The sequence below is a fragment of the Telopea speciosissima genome, chromosome 8, assembly GCF_018873765.1.
Source record: "Telopea speciosissima isolate NSW1024214 ecotype Mountain lineage chromosome 8, Tspe_v1, whole genome shotgun sequence".
Lineage (NCBI taxonomy): Eukaryota > Viridiplantae > Streptophyta > Magnoliopsida > Proteales > Proteaceae > Telopea > Telopea speciosissima.
The window spans coordinates 60460473-60483177 of NC_057923.1; the positions used below are offsets into that span (position 1 = coordinate 60460473).

At 37.9% G+C, this 22705-nt stretch overlaps 3 protein-coding genes across 3 annotated transcripts; all 3 read right to left on the minus strand.

Moving 5' to 3' along the window:
- Nucleotides 1–2939: 2939 nt before the first annotated feature.
- LOC122672835 lies at nucleotides 2940–3655 on the minus strand. Its single transcript, XM_043870333.1, has 2 exons — nucleotides 3499–3655; nucleotides 2940–3333 (listed from the first exon to the last, which is right to left on the minus strand). Exons 1-2 carry the CDS (start codon nucleotides 3622–3624, stop codon nucleotides 3085–3087), a joined length of 375 nt encoding a protein of 124 aa, XP_043726268.1. The 5' UTR covers nucleotides 3625–3655; the 3' UTR covers nucleotides 2940–3084.
- Nucleotides 3656–5004: 1349 nt separating this feature from the next.
- Nucleotides 5005–9824, minus strand: LOC122672823 (coleoptile phototropism protein 1-like). The gene is made up of 4 exons (XM_043870316.1): nucleotides 9093–9824; nucleotides 8935–9004; nucleotides 6904–8037; nucleotides 5005–5380 (listed from the first exon to the last, which is right to left on the minus strand). Exons 1-4 carry the CDS (start codon nucleotides 9374–9376, stop codon nucleotides 5015–5017), a joined length of 1854 nt encoding a protein of 617 aa, XP_043726251.1. The 5' UTR covers nucleotides 9377–9824; the 3' UTR covers nucleotides 5005–5014.
- Nucleotides 9825–16054: 6230 nt separating this feature from the next.
- LOC122672316 (protein trichome birefringence-like 10) lies at nucleotides 16055–22452 on the minus strand. Its single transcript, XM_043869810.1, has 4 exons — nucleotides 21684–22452; nucleotides 20540–20929; nucleotides 19242–19400; nucleotides 16055–16860 (listed from the first exon to the last, which is right to left on the minus strand). Exons 1-4 carry the CDS (start codon nucleotides 22124–22126, stop codon nucleotides 16482–16484), a joined length of 1371 nt encoding a protein of 456 aa, XP_043725745.1. The 5' UTR covers nucleotides 22127–22452; the 3' UTR covers nucleotides 16055–16481.
- Nucleotides 22453–22705: the final 253 nt, after the last annotated feature.

A 22705-nucleotide genomic window follows, 5' to 3' on the forward strand; every position in this document is an offset into this window, starting at 1 on the left:
TGGTGAATTTCAGGGGCACTGCGTGCCACTTTGATTCCATGAAACAGGTTAAGCTCCCGATAAGTAGTGAGGAGACGAGATAGGACTTCCATCTTGAAAAGAAACATGTATGGACTAAGGGGACAGCCCTGTCTACTTGTCTCTCTACTCTAAACGAAACATGGTAATTCTAGTTTAGGCTGCATTTGGTTGCTGTCTCGGAGTAAGGAGAGAAGGGAATGGAAACTGAAGACTGAAGGCTGAAGGAATAGGTTTCGGGTGTTTGGTTGCCCTAAAAAAATTTATGGAGAGAAAAATGGAATAGTTTGAAGCAAGTTGTAGTATGTGACTAATGGGGTTCGATCTAATGTATGGGCGTTACATTGGGCCAACCTTTACCCCCCAAAAAAAAAAAAAAACAAAAAAAAACAAAAGATTGGATCAGCCTAATATGGGATATGTTAAAGGTTTAGCTTAACGTGTTATATTAGTATTGGAACTTTTGGTGTATCGATCAAGTACCTAACATTTATTATCAGAGCTGAACATTACATCACGGGTTCTAATTTAATCTGTAGGCACCAAACTTTGGGGTTTACTTGCCCACAAATTTGGGCCTTTTCATTCAGTCTGCTACATGGCACTTATTTATGCGTCCTGACAAAGCTTATCAAGATGGACGTCCTAGTTTCCTAGATAATTTTGTCATTGTTCTTAACTTCAGGGATAGAGAACACTACTTGGTTGTGTGAAATGACCACTGCACCCTATAATATTTCCGATTTTCCTTAAGGGTGCGGCGATCATTTCATGCGGCCCTATGCCTGACCGCATGGGCCGTGTACTGCACACGATCAGGTAGCACTCTTTCAACCTTAACTTTATTACTATTATTTTTTTAGTTGGGTCCAACTGAGCCATTTTTGTCCACTGGTGGCTTTGTGAAGCAAGATCTTCTCAAGTAGATATAATACATATACCCTATAAGATCTACTTCTCCTTGGAAAATAAATAATTCATTCCCAAGTGGGCAATGTACAAGATTTCAAAGTTCAAATCCCTGGTTTAGTTAATCATATCATACTTCAAAAATAAATAATGTAAGAAATCAAGCACAGATTCCATATCTTTGCCTTTAGCTTTTATATTATTCCTTATGGCATTCGTTTCTTTAGTTCTGTTTTGCATAATCTTAAGTGCTGTGGTAGAATCCATTAGTTCCATAGATTTGAATAGGGGGGAAAAGAAAAGGACTTTGTGTAGGACATCAATAATACATTCTACCTTACTTCTTGAAGGATTGCTTAGGTTTGAGTTATGACCACACCTGGGGAGAACTTACAATTAATGGAGATGGCAACAGTTAGACACCCATGAGTAACATTTTACTCTTAATTCTAACTCTTGTACAAATTATTATATGAATTCACACTATAATGAAGACTAGGGTCTGATTTCATTTTAACCTAGAACAATAGGACCCTGAAACCACCATAAAAATAAAGAGTTGGAAGGGAGGGGTTAATACAGGAAAAGAAAGTATTAGAACAATTGAGGACCTTGCCTTGTCCATGATGGATTTTGCTAAATAAAAAGAGTGCTAATATAACAGGGTTTTTCTCCTATCCAAACCCTCAAACCACAATCGAATATTCGAATTGGAAAAAGTTCCATACATTTATTCGGATCGAGCTATGGAAGGGAGGAGGGTTCCCACCATGGGAGTGTTTCCATGAGAGAATTTCACAACATAACACTATACATTCATAATATGTATGTAGCAAAGCAGTCTGATTTCACTGAATAAGTTATGATTTTATTGAATTTTATAGGTTCACAGTTTGACAGAAGCTAATTACTCATCCTCCCCCAGGTTTCCTACCAACTAAATTTCTTTGGGGAAAAAAATGATGCTTTATTGGATATCAATTCCAACAAATTGATTTGGGAATATTTGAAGAGCCAGTGATGCCTTTTCCAACATTAAAGTTTGGACAGGAGTGCAAGATATGATTCAATTATGAATGCTTTCATGACTAAAGGAGATACTAGAAAACTGAACAAATAAATGAGACGCTTACTAATGGTCTTCAATGATCAAGGACATCTTTTCTTATATTCTTCTTCTGTTTAGTTTCTTTAGGTTAGTCCATCACCTACCAGTAGCTAAGAATATGCATTTTATTTTTTGCTTATTCCAACTAAAAGGTTAGAAAGAAAAATTGTATCTTCTGATTTCTCTTCACTGATGGAATTTACAAGCCGTAGTGTTCTTGTAATGTGATGGAACCTTATTCTTCATTATTGAAGGAACTTTTCTTGGTCAAAATACTAAACTATTCTCAAGGGAAATGGAATGAATCATTTTGCTGTTTGAAAATGAAATGTTATGGCCACATTACTGGTCCCAGTGATGAAAGACCATTGAAGATCTGGCTCAGCCAACTATGTTCCTGTTCTTTAAAGTCATTAGCCTTGCTGTCCTGTAAATTTACTCCTTTAGGCAGGTCTTGGCCCTAAAACCCATGAGCATTGACCCAAAAAAATCTTAATTTCTTACTGGTAATCAATTGTTTTATCCCCTCAAAAACTTTTCTCCAAGAATGGTGCCCTACTAAATGATGATGTGCAATCAGAACTAAAGCTTGGAAGATTTTTTATACAGAAAAAGGAAATTATACTATTAGAACAACCAATGTTACCTAGCTTACTAAAGAGATTCATAATGTCTTCAAAGCAAAGCAGAGATATTAGGATCCAAAGAATTCCAAATCATTAAGAAACTCATTAAATTTATTAACTGCAACTGGGTTCAGATATGAAGAGAAGCTAATCTCTTATCAATCTCAATTACAACCATACATAGTTCATAAGAGAAGAGATGCAAACCTTAGGTGACCTCCTCACCCCCCCCCCCCCCAAAAAAAAAAAAAAGAAAAAAAAGAAAAGAAAAACCACACTCCCTAAACCCAAATCAATAAAGTAACTAGTAATTTCTAATGTACAGAAAAACAAAGGAGAAGAAGAACTTAGCCTATGAGAACAAAAACTGTAATTAGTAGGAATTATTTAAGTATACACCTTCTTGGAGTCTCCCCCTAGTCTTCATCTCTGCTTGGAGTTAAAAGAATTACAAGATTTCTCATTCCTATAGGTTACATGAGAAGCTGCTCTTGATTTATCAGGATGTTTGCAGGATTTGGAGTTGAATGAAGTATTTTTTCCCTTCTTGTTCTTCCTTCTGAGTAAAGATGACTTGGGAATGAAAACTCCTGTTCCCTTGCTTTCCCTTCCACAAGTTGGTTCGGACAACAAAGGTGAGCATACACTGGGATGGTAGGCGTGGGAAAATGCCTGAAGACATCAACGTAGTTAGTTTGTCAGATAAACAGATACTTGTGCAATTTGCTTTCTTAAAACTTATAGTGCCATCTCTTATGAGCCACATTACACATTTAATCGATGGGTTTTACACATTTTGAGTACTTCATAGTGAGGGAAATGGAGTTGAGGGTGAACCTGGAGAGAAACAGAGGGACAACGTGTGGTTGGATCCTCTTCATCGTCGTCCATGATAAGGAGTGCTATTTGCTTGCTCAGGTCGGCAAAGAATACATCATCTTCCAATTCCATGGCCTCTTCCATATCTCCCTTAGCTTGAGGGGTAGACGATCATACAAAACAAAAGAGAAAAAAGAGAAACTGGGGGAGTGGATTTTGGAGTGGGAGTCACTCTGTTTCTCTCCCTGCTCTAGCTCATCGTTTTCTTCTTTTTTCTTCAACAGGGATAAATGGGTTTTAATAAGGAAAGCTATACGAAGAGCGATGGGGAGAATAGTAGAGATAGAGCAAATGGGTTGAGACTTGGGACGTGTGGGTTAGTGGGGACATAGTGGCAGTTGGCCAATCTGTTTTAAAATAACCCCCACAAAGTCATGAAGTGTATTATGATATTATCCGGTTGGGAAGGGATGAGGGGCTGCCGGCAACACAACAGTCCAGGCCTACATATCTCATCCAAGATAGGCTTCCCTTAAACACATGGCTGTGAATGGGTGAGACCCAACTTCATCTCCTCTCCTCTCCTCTCCTCATTTATTTTTTCTCCCTTCTCTTTCCTTTTTTAATTCTCTATTTATCTGCAATCTTGAGATACAGAGTGAACATGGTATGTTTCCCTCCACGTCACCTCAAACTTGTTTCTTATGTTTCCTAAGTACTCAATAGTGCACATATATCTGAAATTTCCAAGGTCTCTATCCCAGTCAAGAGTTGCTGCGTTTGGTCGTGATCGAATATGGATCTAGATTTGATATTTCAACACTTGGACCAGATCAAGATCTGATGTGGGTCAGAAACAGTTAGGTTTGTTTGTGGAACAGGGATCGATAAAAGAGGGGAGTAGTACTGAGACATGGTTGGGGATCTACACTGTAACAGCTTTGGTAATAGTTCTTGCTTTGCTCTTTACACTTTACACTTCACCGGCTTGAACTCGGTCTCCCCTGCTTTTAGTTTCTTTGTAAAGAAACTAAGTAGTGAATTATGGGTGTCAGGTGGTCCACACGGTTTGCTTACTGGCTGAGGGACCCAAAGGGCCCAAAACCCCATTTGCTTCACGTTATGATGCATGCATTTTAATGGCCATTGACTCCTGAAAAGTCTCCTTCTCATTGTTATCATTTTTTTTTTCAAGTCTTGACTTTCACAGTAAATTCTACCCTTTTTTTTTTCTATGTTTTCCTTACTTCTTGGAGAGGAAAAATAGTAATCACGTGACAGAGATCCACTTAAGTGGGCCTATAAATTCCAACTTTGGATTGATGACCATAGAAACCCATGTTAGCATACAGGCGGCAGGTCACCTAACTTTAATTATATAGATGAATTTAACATCACCAGCTCAAAACATAACATGTTTCAAAGGTTACATATGATCTCTTACCAAAAAAAAAAAAGGTTACATATGATCTTGGTAGAAAGAAATTCTTGTTGATTCCAAACCAAACACTCCCAACTTTTCTGACAACTTCTATCAAAATACCCTGTTCACCTGTCTTTGGAGCTCTGCTTTACACAAGTGCAGTTCATTGAGTTGCACCTTCAACCTCTCAACCTCTTGCCTAATGATTTGTAGCTCCGTTTGAGTCTCGAACCCACTCTTACCTAGGCCTTTGGGCAGTCTGATAAATGCCTGAGACTTGGTTCTATGGTAGTCTGACCCATCAGCTATCAACAATCTTGCTATATTCACCTGTTCTAAAAGGATAAATCTAATAGCGATATTCATGGGCAACCGATCATTCTTCATTGTGTGCTTCCGAGCTTCTAGTGAAAGCTTATGGTATTCCATGGCTTTACATACAGTTACTCTTTGCTCTTCTGTCAGCCTAGGATGTGCCTGTAAATTGTGTAGGAATAAACATAACATGAGAACTAGAAATAGGAAAGTTAAAGAGTGGAAAAAGAATGTAAATTAGCTGAACATTCAAAACAGAAACCCTCTTTTTCGTGTGTGTTGTAAGTTGTAACTGGTCAATATATGTTGGACTTCTTTACTTCCAGTAGAGGATCCAATCCAATAACAAGGGCTGATCCAGATCACACATCATCATTTAGCTATGTAATTCTTTTTCTAATGTCTAGCAACTCATACATTCAGGGCCAACTAGGGCATGACAATGCCCCGAAAGAAATTTTGTGGATGTGCCTTTGATGGAATTCAATGAAGAATGTCAATGCTGTCCTGAAACTTTTTCCTTCTTTTAAGCACCACCAGGTATTTGGTGTAATGTTGACACTAGGTAAGAATGCACCCCTTCCTCTGTTATCCAGATGAAAATTTATTATGCCTGGTGACTCTGCTCATTCATATGCCCTCATAGCAATGTGGTCAAGGCGCTTGATGGTGAAGCTTTACCTGCTTCTCCCTGCAGTAGTTATATTAATTGGAACCTAAGTTGTGCCAGAACAAGCATAAGTCAGCCTGTAATAGACTCTACTACACCACAAATCTGGTGTTTGTAACGCTCAAGCATGGACCAGCTCAGTGGATCTACCATTATCTTTTGTAAGCATAGAATGCCATATGAGTAAGTTCACAATACAGCAAGTCTTCAACAAACCAGGCTACATCACTTCCAGCCTTTGGGTAGTTTGGGCTGGTGCCCCTGAAGTTTGGTTTTTGCCTCTCATGGGCCACAACAACTTGTTCCATGACTTCCACTATAACTCAATACAGTTAATGTCATTCTGTACTTAAGTCCAGCATCATTACTGGTTAAGCCAAGTCTGTCCACAGTCTGAACATAAAATTGGGTCCCTACTCATTAGCTGACAGGCTAGGTGAGCTCTAGCCAAGTCTGGGCAGCCACGCCTTTTCAATGTGCAGCCTGTTGGGGGTTTGATGTCTTGTATTCCGTCTCTTGCATAAGTGAGCTGATTCCAAAGGACCATTAAGAAGCCGTAGGGGCCGAAGGGCTATATGGGTATTTCAGTAAAATTCCTGTAGAGGGTTTTGCTATAAATTTGTAGTGAGGTTCTTTCTCTGTAATCAATCTGAGAGAGGTGTGAGGATGAGCAGCTGTAACCCTATTCTCCATGGATAGTGAAGCAGATCTCATCTCACCGTGGACGTAGGCAATGTCGCCGAACCATGTAAATCCTTGTGTTCGACTCTGTGATTGTTTGTTTGCAATTTCCATTCCTTTCTGTATCGTTTTAGGTTTACTTATTTTCTGCACAGACCTAGTGGGAACAAGGAATCCAAAGCAAATGAATGGAAAAATGGGAGAGATGATCACCTTAAGGCACAGTATTCTCTAAAACCTCTCCTCCTACGTTTTTGTTGGTCAAACTTCAAAATATCATGTACTGTTATGTGCTACTTATTCTTTAATTAATACAATGCAAATAAGTCCATACCTTGAGGTATGTATCTATAGCCCTGTAGAGCTTGTCGTTGCAGTATCGGGCATCTTCTGGGAATGCTTCTGCAAGTAATTGAAAGTTCTTCACAGAAAGATTGCTGTCCCTTGCAACTATTGCTAGGTACTCATCCACTACCCTGGCCACAGCAACTATTCTTGATGTTGTATTACTTGATGCAAAATCAATATAAGCTTCCACCACCCTAGTTACCAAGTCCACATCATAAACAGTGCTAGCATCTCCATAATTCTTCACCACGAGGTCTACTGCAGAACAACTCTCCAACATTTCAGCTGCTCTTCTTTCTAATTCTGACAACAATGCGGGATCAATGTTTATCATCAAACTCACCTTGAGAAGGTGGAGTAGAAAATTGCAAGAAACTGAACTTTTCTCTGTAGGAATTAGTCTAATCAAACTTTCAATTTTAACTCTTTGTCCCACATCCAGATGATCATATACTATAACTCGAGAAATCCATTTTGCTGCCCAATGGCTGATGCAATCTCCAACTAAACCTGGTTTCATTCCTTTCCTCTTAATATCTTCAATTACCATAATGAAATGATCAATTATAAGGAGTGAGACATCTTCAATCCACCAACTTTCTGCTACTGTCTGACCACCATCACCACCAGCACCACCACCCTTGTTATTATCGATCGAGTCCTTCATGTTGTTAGACAGAACATTTAAGCACTGAGCTTCGTCATCACCACAACTGAGTGCTTGGGAATCGGTACAGGCCTTCCAAGCAATAGATTCTGCACAGCGTCTCACAATTTGCAACTTGTCAGCCCATGAAGATAGGGACTCACAGCTATTCAAGATCTGAATTGTATCTTTCCAAGATGCAAATATCACAAAGCTCAAAAAGGTTTCAGTTTTGGAAATGAGATTTCCTTGTTCAAGTTCTTCATTCATTTCCAGAAAATGTGCAGCACAGTACAGAGGAGCAACATTAGTGGCTGTGAGGTCGACTGCTAACCCATAACAGAATTTGACTACTAGCTTAAATGACTGGAAGCCACCAGGAAGGTTGTCTAGTTGGATGTTCAGGCAAGAGTTTGAATTCCTGTTCCTAAATACCAACCTATTCAAGTATCCACTTCTTGCCACCATGGGGAGCTAAGCAAAGAGACACAAGGAATGTGATTACTGCAAAAGTTTAGAAGATGGATCTGCTCTCATAGAGAAAAAACAAATAAATTTCCCTGTAAATATTTGTCAGTGTGTAATAAAATTTTCTGCTTCCATTTGTGTTAGGCCAAATGAAGCATGTCTTTCATCTATCCCAAATTTTTTTCCCTTCATACTTTTTACACTTAATAATTATAGTTTGTTAACAAAGGAGGCAGAGCTTGGTATACACACCCTTAAGCAATTTTTTTCCCCTTTTCCTTTGGGGTGGTTAATGATGTTTACAATCTTACCCACCTAATATGGGGGCAACCTTGTTTACTGCTTTGCAGAGTTACTTCCATGTAATATTTTTAATAGCGGCTTTTAATTCAGGATGGTCAGGGGAAACCAAATAGATGTAATTCCAATATGTAGAGTGCGATGACAAGATAATTCAATTATTAGCAAATAGCAATGATATTTCAGGGTCACCCTTTATAACCTACTGAAAATTTCAGGACAGATTTGAAATAGAGGACATGTTAAGGTTTCAAGACAAAATCTTATAAGCATAATACAAACATCCAGGGAAGGACTAAATGCATCTCCCAAAAAAATATATGTTTTTTTGACAGCTTAAATAGCAAAAAATTAATTAATTTATTTTTTGTCTTTTCTTGAGCAAAGGGTCTGCCAAATATAGCAGTTTCTGATTTTAGTTGTCTCAATTCCTTACCAAAAAGAATTGATTTGTAATCTGATTGGGAAAGTTTTGAAGCAGTAGTGGACTTTCTGTTACAAGAGGCTATATATATTAAGCCATCTAATGTTTATGCGACCAATATATTTGCCAACTTAAGATTGAATGAGCATTCTTCTTCAAAGACAGAAATTAGAGTGTACCTTGTGCAAGTGAAAGATACTTTCTCCAACTTGTATAGTTAGGTCACTCTTTATGTTACTATTAACGAACCTGCACACAAAAGTAACCATTGCCAACAATAAGTCATTAAGCACAATAAACAGTACAAGATCATTCAGAAGGGAGAGAGAAAGATTACCACCGCTTGTTTCTTCTTTCTAAAGCTTCTGCGGTCATGCCCACATTGGCAGGGAAAATGATGCAGTGGTTACGCTTCCAGCCAGATACTGACTGAGTACTGTTGCGAGTTTCTTGCTTGAGGTTTGCCTTTCCGATTGAACTCATTGAAGCCATATCATGAGCAGTAAGAACATAAACAGAACTACCCTTTATTCCCAAGGATCTGCTTAAACAAAAAATGCGAGCTATCAGCCTCTCTCTTGCTTTTAATAGGAACCCAATTAAGAATCCGACATTCCTCATATACTAGACTACTTTTTCTAAATGAAGGAATAGAGTTTCTTCTATACTGATGAAATGATAAAGATTACCTCAGTAGAGCTTTACATGTTAAATCTAAAATTCTCTTCTCAATACTGAACGATTAAAGCTCACCTGATCCAAAAACTTTATATATATAAAGTTTCAAGAGATGGGCCCATCTCTAAATTTCTAGTTTGAATAGATTGGATGACCTGTATGGTAGAGGTTTAGCCATTTTGGCACCTTCAGCACAGTTGGTGCTTTGAGCACATATGTTGAGAGAGAGAGAGAGAGAGAGGAGAGGAGGAGAACTGGTTAATTTAGTTATACCCAAGTGGAGGAGATTGTAGATGTCTAAGGTGGTGGCTCCAATTTGGCCACGCCTATACCTCAATTATAAGAGGTAGCTATGGAAGCAGAAAGAGTCTTAATGGCGGAATAAATAATGAAAGAAACACCTGCAAGCTTGAGTCCAGTCACTGATGTGAGTTTGCATCTAGATCACTTAATACAGGGTTGTTGGAAAGACACTGTCAAAACTGTTTTATTTATGCATATGTGAAGCATATTCCATTTTGGAACAATGGCCTCATGCATAGATGATGTGACTATTTCAACCATTAGATAGAGATAATATGATTTGCATTAGCTATGTGTCTAATTTCAGAGTCTGACCACCAATGTGTAACAGTGTGCGAGGAAGCGAAATCCACATCTGAATTGGCCTCCATTGTTTCCGACTCTGCCAGAATCAGTTGGGAATCACCCTGAATCAACCTAAACCCTAGAAAAAAAACCTGATTTATCTAAGTAGGAACCGGTGAGAATCGGGTATCAAATCCAGCCAATACTGATCCAATTCGATGAGAACTGACGAACCAATTCTGATTTTTAGAGCCATGTTGTGTTGTGTAGTCTCTCATAGTCTTGATTTTGCCATGCTTTGTTTTACCGCTTGCCAAACTTCATTGAAAGAGGTAAAATAAATTTGTTTCGTATGAACTAGTTAAATCACGTTTTATCATAAAAAATTACTCTTGCCTCAGCTATGAGAGGCTCAATTTGTCTATCGAAGATACAAGGGTGTGTAGGCTTTCTCTTTAATCAACAAAGACCCAAAAAAAAAAAATATGCTAAAATATTCCATTATTACTTTGTAGGAATTACAATAGACAACAATAGAAATTCAAAACATATTACAACAATGTCCAATTCTCTTAAACCATTTGCTTAAAAAATTAACCCTTGATGGCCTTCATAATGATCTATGGTAGTCCTGCTGCTCCTGCCACCCTATGTGTGTGATGAGGTGCTTCTTCAGACTTCATGTGCCCGAGATACTGCAGAGTTCTGAGTGCGAGCAACCTCCTCAGAAATAATGCATAGAGGAGCTCGCAAGAAAGGAAGAGCAAGAGATGTTAAGAACCTTCTATACACTGTTGAAAGACGTACGCCTGTGTAAGAAAGCAGCTTTGCTACCTTGTTCTTCCAACGGTGTAACCTTAAGCTTGTTCTTTGTTACAGTACTGTATTCGGCGGTATTTCTTTCTTGGTTGCTAAGACATACCTGAAATACAAAGGGGCAAAGTTGCGGAAAGAGATTTGAATCTTGCTGCTATTGATATTGAAGCATATCCACATAATTATATCATAATTTAGCATGCAATCAAACAATTTAAAAGAAACTAGTCATAAATCCAAAAGCACAGAGAATGACTGGACTTCAACATTTACTAAGAATTGAATTACCAATGGTATATATCCATCCTTCCCAAAATTTCTATAAAACTTTAAATATTTATTTCCAGGTTAGTTGAAATTTAGTTCTCCTAGCCTAGAAAGAATTCAGGCTTTCGGTAAACAAATCATACGGTTTCACTTTCTGTTTTCAGGAATTCCAGTCTTTCAGCTAACCTGGATTTAACAATAATATAACTAAAGATTGAAACCGGAGTGGTGTGAGGACACACATGGGGTGTGTTCCAACCTCCAAGAGGTCCATCATGAAAGACGTGAACAAATTGATAATGAAGAAACAGAATCTCCCCTCAAGATATTAGGCATTTGGCAATATCTGATCCACAAAAATTTATTTCTGATCTATAAGAGATAGGGGTTCTAATCAAACAATTATGGATCGATCATCTACACGGACGTGCAGGTGAACGTAATGTGAGAGGTAATCACTTATCCTTTTTGTTTTCATTAATACCCCCTTCTCCCCTTGTAAATGGCAAAAATGGAACAGGGGGTTACCTCTCACACGTACATGAAGAAGAACTGGACTCATCAAGTCATAGAAGTGAGGAAAAAAGAGGTCATTACTATGTACGTATTGTCTTCACCCATCACCAGTGTCTGTAGGTTTGTTTCACCGGACCGGTGTCCTCCGTTGTTTCTTTTGAGTCATAACTAACATCCGACGGGAGTCAAATCAGCGATCTCTCCCTTGGACATGAGCCAAGACTTACTTTGCTAGTCAAATTCCTTTGCATGTATGTGTGAGAGGTAACCACCTGTCCCATTTTTGCCATTTACAAGGGACCAAGGGATATTAATGGAAACAAAAAAGACAAGTTCACTTACAATAAAAAAATAAGGGCTAAGAGGGCATCACTACCTCATACCTTGAGAGGGTGCAATAAAATAAAACCTAGAACTTTTCTAATTTAATAGAGTATGTACAAAAGGAAATTAAATAGCTAACCAAATCGCATTATTTGTCACAAAGGCCTATATGTTCAAATATAATCGTCAAGAAATCCCATTCAAGACGGTCGTGGACTTTTGACATATCTAATTTAAGTACCAACCAACCATGCTTCCCATCATGATGAGTCAAATACTAATATTTAAAGGGCAACAACAATGTTGTCTGTGTGTGAGAGAGAGAGAGAGCAAAGTTTGATTCAAATTGTAGAAGGTTTGAAAAGTAATTGATAATTATATAAGGAGGTTTGAAAAGTAATTGATAATTACATAAGGGGAGAATGTTTTCTGTGCCAGGGGTGCAGGCTGCGCCTAGATACATGGGGGTGGGTGAATGGCAAGCCCATGTGTCTGGGCACAGGCTACGCTGCGGCACAGAGAACATCAACCCTATGTTAGTAGTTTTGGGATAACTTTTATTTAATTGTCAAAAAATATAATGGGAGAAAGAATGCTAAACGGTGTTGTGCCTCAGCGTGTACCTTCGCCTAGGCATAACCGCTTGTGAAATGATTGATGCACTCCTAGTCCTTTCCGCCTTTCAGGAGGGTGCACTGCTCATTTTGCCTGCGATTGTGCCTGGACGCAAGTACACGTCGAGGCACAACACCAGTTACCATTCTTTTTCCCAAATATAATTGTAAACATACGAAAATAATAGGGCATACAATAAAAAAAAAAGGCAAGAGATCTCTACTTGGTGGTGTTTCCTATGCCCTTTCACAAGGTATCGTGAGATGACACCTCTGCCCCTTGGGTAGATATCCGAACGTGCTCACCCATTGGAGTGTAGGAAACACCACCAAGTAGAGATCTTATTCCCTAAAAACTATTGAGTTTTTTACAAATGCCCCCCTAAAAAATACTCATTTGTTCAAATGCACCCCTACAACTTTTTTAATTACAAAATCCCCCTACTTTCAAAACAGTGTAACACTTTAGTCCAATCCTAGTTTTAAAGAATCTAATGACCAAAATGCCCTTTTAATAAAAACCCATCAAAATTAAAGAATAAAATGATCAAATAGCCCTCATCTTCCCAAATAGTTTAGGGTTTGAAATTGAAATTTTTTTTCCCAAATCAATTAAGGTTTAAAGAAAAACACAATTGAAACTGAAAACATTTTCAAGATTGTAGGTTTAATTAGATTTTTATTAAAACAGTCCTCAATCTTGGGTTTTGTCTCGGACATAAGGGTTTCGAAATACAGACCTAGGGATTTCTTTTAATCGATCTGGGAGGAAAGCCAAACTGATGAAGCTCTAACAGGTTTGCAAAAGTCGGGACTGATTACTCCATTAGAACAGCATACGGACATCAAACCAGGTGAACAGAATATGTAATATATAAAGTGGGATTAAATTAGAAGGTAACAGTAAAAAAGAGAAGATAATAAAAGGAGAAGAAGGAGAAGAGGGGCTCACACGAGCAATCAAACCACAAGAGGTTGAAGTTCAAAGAACATAGATAAAATTTGGAGCACAAAACACCAGCTATCATCAAAATACTTTAAGAACCCATTCGATGATGTAAGACTCCATGACAGTACAGAGGAGAATTCACATTGCAGAGCAGAGGCATTTACTTTGTTTTCTACGAGGGTAACTAAGTGTAATTCAATATACAAGTTCTAAGTTGGAGGCTTCTTTGGGATATAAATAACAATCATTCAATTCAATGCCATTTATAAATTACAAACAATACGCTGTACACGTTCAAGTTGGCCCTTCAGCTTGTTCCATTCAAATCAAAATATTTCAGGTACATTAATCATATTTGATCGATATGACTCATTCAAACAATTAGCCACAGAGACAAATCATGGAAGCTTTAAAGTCTCTTGGTCCCTATTCCATCCTAGTGTAGGCGTATTGACAAAATGTGCATAAAGCTTGTTCTTGCCGCAGGTCACAAAGATCAATCTATGGGAACCCACTTGATCCATCAATCTCATAAACATAGTAGACCTGACCCTTATCATCCTTCCTCTCTTCAAACCTGAAGCTATCAGCGCTGGAGATGACATCCTGCAACTCCACATCCGATAAGGCCAAATTGTTCAAGATGACGTCCATGGGTGCAAGCTGCCTGAACCCAGCTAGGAACGTAAGGTACTCTCTCTCGGATTTTTCTTGGGCTTGTAGAATTTGCTGTCGGTGCCATTGGTGCTCTGGGGGATTTCTATCCCATCAAGTTCACATCACCCAGTGCTCAGGGGGAGTACACCGGATCACAGAAGCAGCAGGGTGAGTGACAGAGAAGAGTAGATGAGAGCAGCAGTGTGGTAATGTCGCTGTCGCATTGCTAGCCACCGTCGCAGCAGCGTGAGAGGGTGAGGAAGTAGGTTATCTTTGAAAGAATTTTCAGTTTCAATTGTGTTTTCCTCTAACGAAAAAATTTTCAGTTTCAAGCCCTAAACTATTGGGGAAAGGGTATTTTGGCAATCAGAGTGGATGAGTGGGTTTTTATTAGAAGGGTATTTTGGTCATTAGAATTCCTAAAACTAATGTCTAGTGTCCCAAATTAAGGGACTGGACTAAATTGCTATACTGTTTTGAAAGTAAGGGGAATTTGCAATTAGAAAAGTTATAGGGTGCATTTGGACAAATGAGCATTTTCAGGAGGGCATTTGTAAAAAACCCAAAACTATTAATTAAAAAACTTACACTTGACTAATCCAAAGGCTACTATCTTTCGGATCCAATATTTAGTTTGACAAATAAACCCTTCACTTGATTCTCCCCTACTATTAATGCTTTCAATCTTGTTGATATTACCTTAAATCTATATCTTATTCACATTAGAAAAAAAAAAAATTTGGTTATGCAAGCGTTTAAATAATAATAATAATAATATTAATATTAATAATAATAATAATAAAAAGATGACACCAACAATGTTAAGAATCTGAGAAAGTATAAAAAGAGGGCCAAATAAAGCATTAGTGACACTAACGCACTACACAATAAAGGTTAGTTTTAATACATTTTCTATAAGGTTCTTTTGGGCCCATTGACCTGATTTTGAGAAGACAAAGTGCTCATTCCATCAAATTTTCTTGCTTTGTAAGGGAAGTCTTGTTAATGGAGTTGAAACATATTTAATTTGATTGTGAGAACCAATTGGAAATGATTGATTCTCCTCATCTTCATTATTTTACTCCCTAAATCCATGGAAATGTCGAATCGTCTTTCTTGCTTTTGATGGGTTTGAAGCGAATGGCGTTCCATTGATGTTTATTGGTCATAGATTTCGGATTATTCCAAGGAGTGGCAGACAAACAGCAATGCTGGACGGTTACTAATCACCACCACTTCTCTTCACAAGCACAGAGGATCACAAACTCACCAACCACCACTCGGTGCGGTTACTGCAAATTTGGGGTTGGTAAGGGAGGTGGGCGAATGCCGCGCATGGATAGTGGCGAGACTGCAATATTGTAAGTCAAAACCAAAACCATTACACAACCACAAATGAAACTCAAACAGCTTTTATTCACCTGACCACCAATAGTGGCAATTCTGAATTCCTCAATTGGGTTTACAATGACATGTCTGTAATCTATTAGTTCTCTTCCAGTGCCATTTGTTTCATGGAGCCAAAATGATTTAAGGTATTCTTATTAAAGAGACTGAAAGTACATAACAAATAGCAAGAGCCCCAAAACATAGAAAAAGATACAACTGCAAGGAACCATAACTTCTGATGTTCCAGCATTTTAGAGGAGCTGCCAATGAAAATGGGTGAGATGATCTGATTCCCACATCAAATCCAATATAAAAAAACAGACACCAGTGCACCATCTGTAATGAATATAGTAAAACTAGGTAAAGCAAATTTATTTCATATGAATGAGTTAATCACATTTCATCACAAGAAAAATTACTCTTGCCTCAGCTATGAGAGGCTCTGTTTATCTATAAAAGATACAATGGTGTGCAGGCTAGCTCTGTAATCAAGAAAGACAAAAATTGTAATAATATTCCATCCTTTCTTTGTACAATGTACACAACAGTAGAATTTCGATTACTTACATTATTTCTCTGAGAAACTAAGCTGGCTACGTTGCAATGACAATTTTTTCTATACGTCTCTGTTGTCTATTGTATTACGGCAAAAAATGGTGTGTACCTGCCCCAGAAAATGGGCTTCTCTATGTTTGAAGCATGAACCACCTCCAACAAGCACCAGAAAGTTGGTGTTACTCCACTGATTGATAACTAACTATTGTGACAAAAATCCAAGGACTTAGCCCTTTATCACGACCTCATCGAAACATATCACAACAATGTCCAATTCTCTTAAACCATTTGCTTCAAAAATTAACTCTTGCTGGCCATCATTATGATCTATTACAGTCCTGCCACCCTGTGTGTGTGCGAGGACAGAGCTTCTTCACATATCATGTGCCTGAGATACCGCAGATTTCTGAGTGCGAGCAACCTCCCGCTTCAAGAATAGCGCATATAAGAACTCATTCCATGCATCAGGGACCCCAGGGAGGCACCAATGGCTGCAATCCTGCCTATGGATTGGGGCAGGCCCAATCTTGGGCCCCAGATAGTACAAGGATGAATGACCATCTTTCCTCTGTGAAGTCATATAGGTTATATTAATCACATCCAACCCCAACATTTGTGGCTTGTTTGAGTGTGCCTTTAGTACGTCACTGGCTATGCTGAACTGGGACCACGATTGGGATAACACCCGTGACGAGCCCAGTTCAGGCAACGTCTCCAAGTGACAGCTCCCTCCAGTCCTCCAATCGCCACCACTGTAAAATCATATTATCATACTTAGAACTTCATAAGACATGCTAAAATTCTATCAGATTCATGAAGGTAGTAGTAAAGAATCAACTTTTTTACTTTTACATGCTAAAAATTAGTTCTTTAGTTGCTGCAGATGCTACCCCGTTTACTTATAGCATACTCTTGAGGGATATGTATTCCTTAATAGGATAGTCTCAAGATACACAGAACAATGAAATTCTGAAGGCTATAAACTATACACAGAACATGAAATCCTGAAGACTATTGACTATTTGAACACAAAGTCCTGTGCAGTCTTTGAGAGGGATTTGACATTTCCCAATACAAGGGTACATTGAACCTTAAAAATAGAAATTTAGAAATGAAGAAAATGGAACATATATCAACTCAAGGAACTTGTCATGAACCTATAAATAAAGGAAGCACTAGAAAAGTATAAAACTTTTAGCTTTTTAGGGATTTCAGTTTTGTATGATCCCATGTAGCAGCATTACACGAAATACTTTTACATCAACAAATAAAAAGCAAAGAAACAGAATAAAGGAATAATGCATGAAAAAAAAAACCACTCTCAAGAGAGGCGGCCGACTTGACCACATGGCGCACCAAGGCGTCGCTTTAACCGCCTTGGTGACGCCTAGTTGGTCAAGGCGGACGCCTTTCGTGACTCTAATTAAGCGTACCATAGCTTAGCCCTTGGATTCCCGCTTGGACGCCTAGGCGACGCCTTGACAACTATGTAAAACTCAGAACTGAAACTTATCATATAAAGAGGAAAACAGGAAGAAAAAAAAAAGGTTAAATGGTGTGATAAGGACCCAACAATCAACGAATGAAGCTCTTCTAAACAAGATTCTCCTTCAAAGTTATTTAGGCCCTCAGATTCGGGTCCATCAAATGCAAAATACTGGGAGTTTTTTTTTGGATAAATCCTTGAAATTGGTAGCATCGTTCTTTTCAGAGATAATGAACTATACATTAATTCATCAAGGACAGTTTCAGTTTCGATAACACAAATCAGCAAAACAAAGTCAGTTCAAACCTCTAATGATAAGAGATCTAGTCCTTGAAAGTTACTCTAACAGTTGACTTCCCGTTTTACAAGACAGAAGTTGTGAGCTTATATTAGTGCAAATGAGCCTTGGGTTGAGTTACTTATGTGTTGGGCCTTTGGTCCAAAGGGTTTTCTTTATGAGTGGCCACTTTAATGGGCCTAAAAATATAAATAGGAGGTAGGAATATGGAATTTACTTTATTAGTTAGTCTAGATAGAGTCTACTAATTTATTTTTTAATGTTATTAAAGCATTTTAGTTAGGATAGACTAGGTCTCTATGAGTCCAGCCTTGTTTAAATTGTTTCTTTCTTATTTTATGGAGAGTTTCAAACAGTTAAAGACTAACTCCATAGCAAGTTATTGGTTGGAGGAGTTTTAAGCTTAGTTTATGTTTTTTGAAGTTTTATTTAAACATCTGTAACGTCCATACCCTACCAACGAATTTGAATCAATAGAAATAGGTTTTTGCCTTTTGGTTCTGCTCTCTCTGCTGTGGTGATTCAATAGAAACCTAGTGGTGATTCCAAGCTGGGGTTTGGTGGGATGCCAGCCATAAGGATTATAATAAATGCTATACTATAAGAAAAGTACTCTGACCAGAATTTTGTGAGCATCTGCTTTGTCTTTACTGGGTTATTGATTTTCTCATGAATCTGGGTTTTATCCCTTACGGCGATCCTGTCGCAAGCAGATCTCCCACTGGATTTCACTGGTTCAGGGTTCGCACTAAATTAGATGATCAACATAAAACGTGAAATTCCATGATCATCAGATGAGGGTACATTGTGTCCATGCATCCAGAAGCTTAATGATATATAATTATACGATGTGTTGGACTACAGATGGTCATGATCAACCACTAAGTGGACCCTGCCTAGAGGATTTCCTGAAACAAATCAGCCTGTACAATCATATTTGACAATTTGATTTGATTCTGGATAATAAAAAAATCCAAAGGAATGTATTAATGTTCTTTTTTCTTTTTTTGGAGAGGTAAATGAACATTAACTGATTGAGTTTTTGCATGTTACAGGTGGAACACAAGAAATGTCACGCCCATCCTCCAATGGCCACCTACTATGCACATATATTCAGACCTTTTCTGAAAGGATGGCTGGAATACTCAAAGCTCTAGATTTCCGCTAAAATTAGATGCACGATGTACAGATTGAAAATCAGTATTTGACAAAGTTCAACAAATGTGAAGTCCTAGTTCTTTCTAATTTTCATTTTTCCATTTCACTGCTGGTAATAGGGGCAAAAACACAAGCATGCACTATGAACTCAAAATATTATTGAGGTGGTTAATCAAGTTACTGAGACAAACCTGAAATGCACGGGGGCAAAGGTGCGAAAAAAGATCTGAGTCTTGCTTGTATTCACTTCCCTACCAATCCAGTCAACCAAGGTCTTGATTGACCTCCGGTATGCACTTTCTACGTTCATATCAAACTTTACCTTCTCCCTTTCTTGGAAATAACAACCCCTGACCAAAAAATTTTGAGTACAAGGGTCAAATAGTAATTTTCACATCGATACTTAAGCATAACCCATATAATAACATAATAGTTTAGCTTGCAGTCAAACCTTTGGCCACCCCTATTCTCTTTATTCTTCTAAAATATTTCCAACATGGACATTCAGGCTTTCTAATTGACAGGTCACATTTATTATATGAAAAATATTTTACAACCTTCCACAGTTCAACACCTCAAAGAATAAATATTAGCACTAGAAAAATTATGTGTGATAGATGGTCAGCATTTTCATTATCTTGGACACTGTTCAGCTGGCCATCTCACAATATAATTTCCAGAATCTGTTTTCAAGTTTCCTTGTTATCTGGATTCTATGTAAAATGGAGCCAAGATAAATCAACCACAGTTTTATTTGATAAGGATGGGCATGTATAGACCATCCCAGACCATGAAGTCATAACAATGAATGCCAATTGCATGTATCAAATCTGATGATGTTGGCGGGATATTTCTATTCAATTAGCCCCATCGAGATCTATCATTCTTATAGATACCCATGAGCCCAACAAACTTCTTTAATCATCATGACCATATAAGTTTTTCAAATGAAAACATGAAGGAATAGAGCCCAAATCTATTCTCCACCTATCTGATGGGCTTTACAAAAAATGATACCCAAAAAATAGGCCAGTCCAATCCAACCCCCCTGGGAAAAAAAAAGAAGAGCATTTTAAAAAAACTTGAAAATCACAATCAGCCAAATTACCCAAAAAGCTAAGAACTATTTGACTTAAATCTTAAGAACTTAAAACTACTAAACATATCCTTTCCCTATAGATGACTAAAACAACCATAAATCCAAGCACAGAAAATGACTGGACTTCATCAAGGACTAAGAAGTGAATAATCAATGGTGTACATCCATCCTTCCCAAAATTTCTATAATACTTTAAATATTTATTTCCAGGTCAGTTAAAACTTAAAATGTAGTTCTTTCTTTTCCCCTTTTCAATGTTAGTTAAAATTTAGTTGATTCTACTGAATTAAATAAAACAATCATAACAATAATGGAGCAGGTAGTAAAATGAGAATAATTTTCAGATTTCAACTCATACAAAAAAAAGAAGAATTCTCACAGAATATGTACCCTCTAATGGTCTTCTCAAAGTTCCACCAATGACCGGTATTGAAGACGAGAACATCTGCATCTCTCCACCGTACAGAGCTCCAATCCATTTGATCCAACTTTAGGGTTGTCTTTACCTTTCCCGGAAGTCCTGCTGGTGGTCGGCTCTGCAGCACTAGAAATGGGGCTCTGTAATACTCCACAGTGCAGTTGAAATCCCTGAACTTGAACACTAAGAACCCTTTATGCTTTGTTATTGGACTACCATTCACTTCATAGATTGAATTTTTATTAGGAACTGCAGATGAGAGCATACAGAGCATGGATTCCCATTGGTTTCTTCCAATTGAATCACCAACAAATACCAGCCGCCGGTTCCGAAGGTTCTCCAACATCTTCTTTGCATCAAATCTTCAATAAAAAAAAAAAATCCAAGATATTTCTTAATCAAAAGAAGAAAAAAAAGGTGAAATTAAACTGATCATATATAACCCTATGGGATTAAACATAGCTAAAGAGATAAACAAAAGGGACGAAGAAAAGGGGGGAAACCAGCCGAATTACAACATCGCCTTCAAGAAATTAAAGAGAGAGAAATTCCCAAAAAGAAAAAAAAAAAAGAAAAGAAAGAAACTATCCAGGAGAAATTTTTTTCTAACCAAATAAAATAATACATAGGTACACAATTCAAGTTATAGAACATAACGAGACGAAAACGAATTAGTTTTTAATTTCCCCAGATAAGGGGATTCGGGAACAACTTCTCAACCATGGCATGTTCTAGAAGAATTTGCTTTCATTGTTAAAAAGCTTCAGAACGAATCCGGAAGTTCACGGACAAAGCTAATGAAGTAATCAACACAAAAAGCACACTCAACAAGAGTCAAGACCAAGCCAGAAAACCAGACAGAGAAATAGGAAAAAAACCACCTTGGGATGAACAGTTCGTTTTTATGGATTTGATGGGTGATGTGAAAGGTTCACGATAAGGAAGAAGCAAACAGCAAATTCCTCTCAGGAAGAAACCGAAAAATCATAGAAATTTTGCAGTAAAATTTAAAAGAAATAATTATGTGGGAAAAAAGGAAAAATAGATGGAAATACTTATTAGAATGCAAGAATGTTGAAGAAAATTTTCGAAATGAAGAAAAGAAGGTTTAAGAACCTGGGCAAATTGCAATCTTTGGGTTGCCATCGCCACTTAGTGTAGAAAGAATCAGGCCTTCCGTTTTCAGAACATCGAAATCCTTCATCCAGAAACATGCAATCTTTGGACTGGTACAGTGGATACCCTTCATCCCAAACCCACTCTCCATTGAACAAATCACACTGTTCACCACCTGTTTCCAGGAATTCAGGCCTTTCAACTCTAGCTGAACCATCAAATCCCACCCACACAAGTTTCTGCAACTGTGCACGATGCCGAAACCCTCGATAGACAAACTTGTAATCGAAGTAGAAAAAGCAGCAAAGAAAGCAAAAGACTGTAAAAACAAAAAAGCCAAGAATGCCCAAATAGTGCTCTTGAGGTTTGAGACGCTTGATCTTCTTCAAGGCATCCCAGTACGACATGGTTTCTGGGTCTTGGGAAGAGGGGTTCTTCACCATTTGGAGAGATAACAATTGTTTGAGGAAATGATTCCGGTTATATAAACTGAATAGAGCCAGAGAAAGGAGGATTGGGAAAAAAAAGAAAAGGTTTTGTGGTCTGCAAGCAATACAGCATTCATGGCGAAGGGAAATGGGATTTGATATGATTTTCTTTCTTCTTTCAGTTAACGCTGTAACTTAAAAAGAAAGAGATGGGTGTAAAGGAAGCAAATATGCATTCATGGCAGAGATTCCTTTCTTTCTTTCTTTCTTTTCCCACTTCCTTCTTCTCTTTCTTGCTTTTATGCATAACAGAGAGAGAGATAAGAATGCTGGCTGGTGAGTAGAATAATGATTTCTAGTTAATGGTAAATGGCCAGATGCAGAATGAGGAAGATAAAGAAGTAAAACTGTGAAAATGGATTAGAACCCAACTCAGACTAATGGATTAGAACCCAACTAAAACTCTAAAATCTGGAGAAAGAGAGAGAAAAACAGCCAAAAATAGACTCTGTGACACTCTGCAACCCTTCTTTAAAGAATGGAATCTTTTGGATTTCTGATACAGTGAACCGTTTGTTACCGTATGAAATTGAG

Excerpts from the sequence above, each read along its gene's own strand:
- LOC122672835 (XM_043870333.1), bottom strand. The coding sequence starts at position 3,624 with ATGGAAGAGGCCATGGAATTGGAAGATGATGTATTCTTTGCCGACCTG. Across the intron at positions 3,334-3,498 it reads GTCCCTCTGTTTCTCTCCAG|GCATTTTCCCACGCCTACCA; the intron begins GTTCACCCTCAA and ends TGATGTCTTCAG.
- LOC122672823 (XM_043870316.1), bottom strand. The coding sequence starts at position 9,376 with ATGAGGAATGTCGGATTCTTAATTGGGTTCCTATTAAAAGCAAGAGAG. Across the intron at positions 9,005-9,092 it reads GAAAGAAGAAACAAGCGGTG|GTTCGTTAATAGTAACATAA; the intron begins GTAATCTTTCTC and ends TTTTGTGTGCAG. Across the intron at positions 5,381-6,903 it reads CTATAGATACATACCTCAAG|GCACATCCTAGGCTGACAGA; the intron begins GTATGGACTTAT and ends CACAATTTACAG.
- LOC122672316 (XM_043869810.1), bottom strand. The coding sequence starts at position 22,126 with ATGGTGAAGAACCCCTCTTCCCAAGACCCAGAAACCATGTCGTACTGG. Across the intron at positions 19,401-20,539 it reads TTTGAGAAGACCATTAGAGG|GGGTTGTTATTTCCAAGAAA; the intron begins GTACATATTCTG and ends TTTTTTGGTCAG. Across the intron at positions 16,861-19,241 it reads TTTGCCCCCGTGCATTTCAG|TGGTGGCGATTGGAGGACTG; the intron begins GTTTGTCTCAGT and ends ATGATTTTACAG.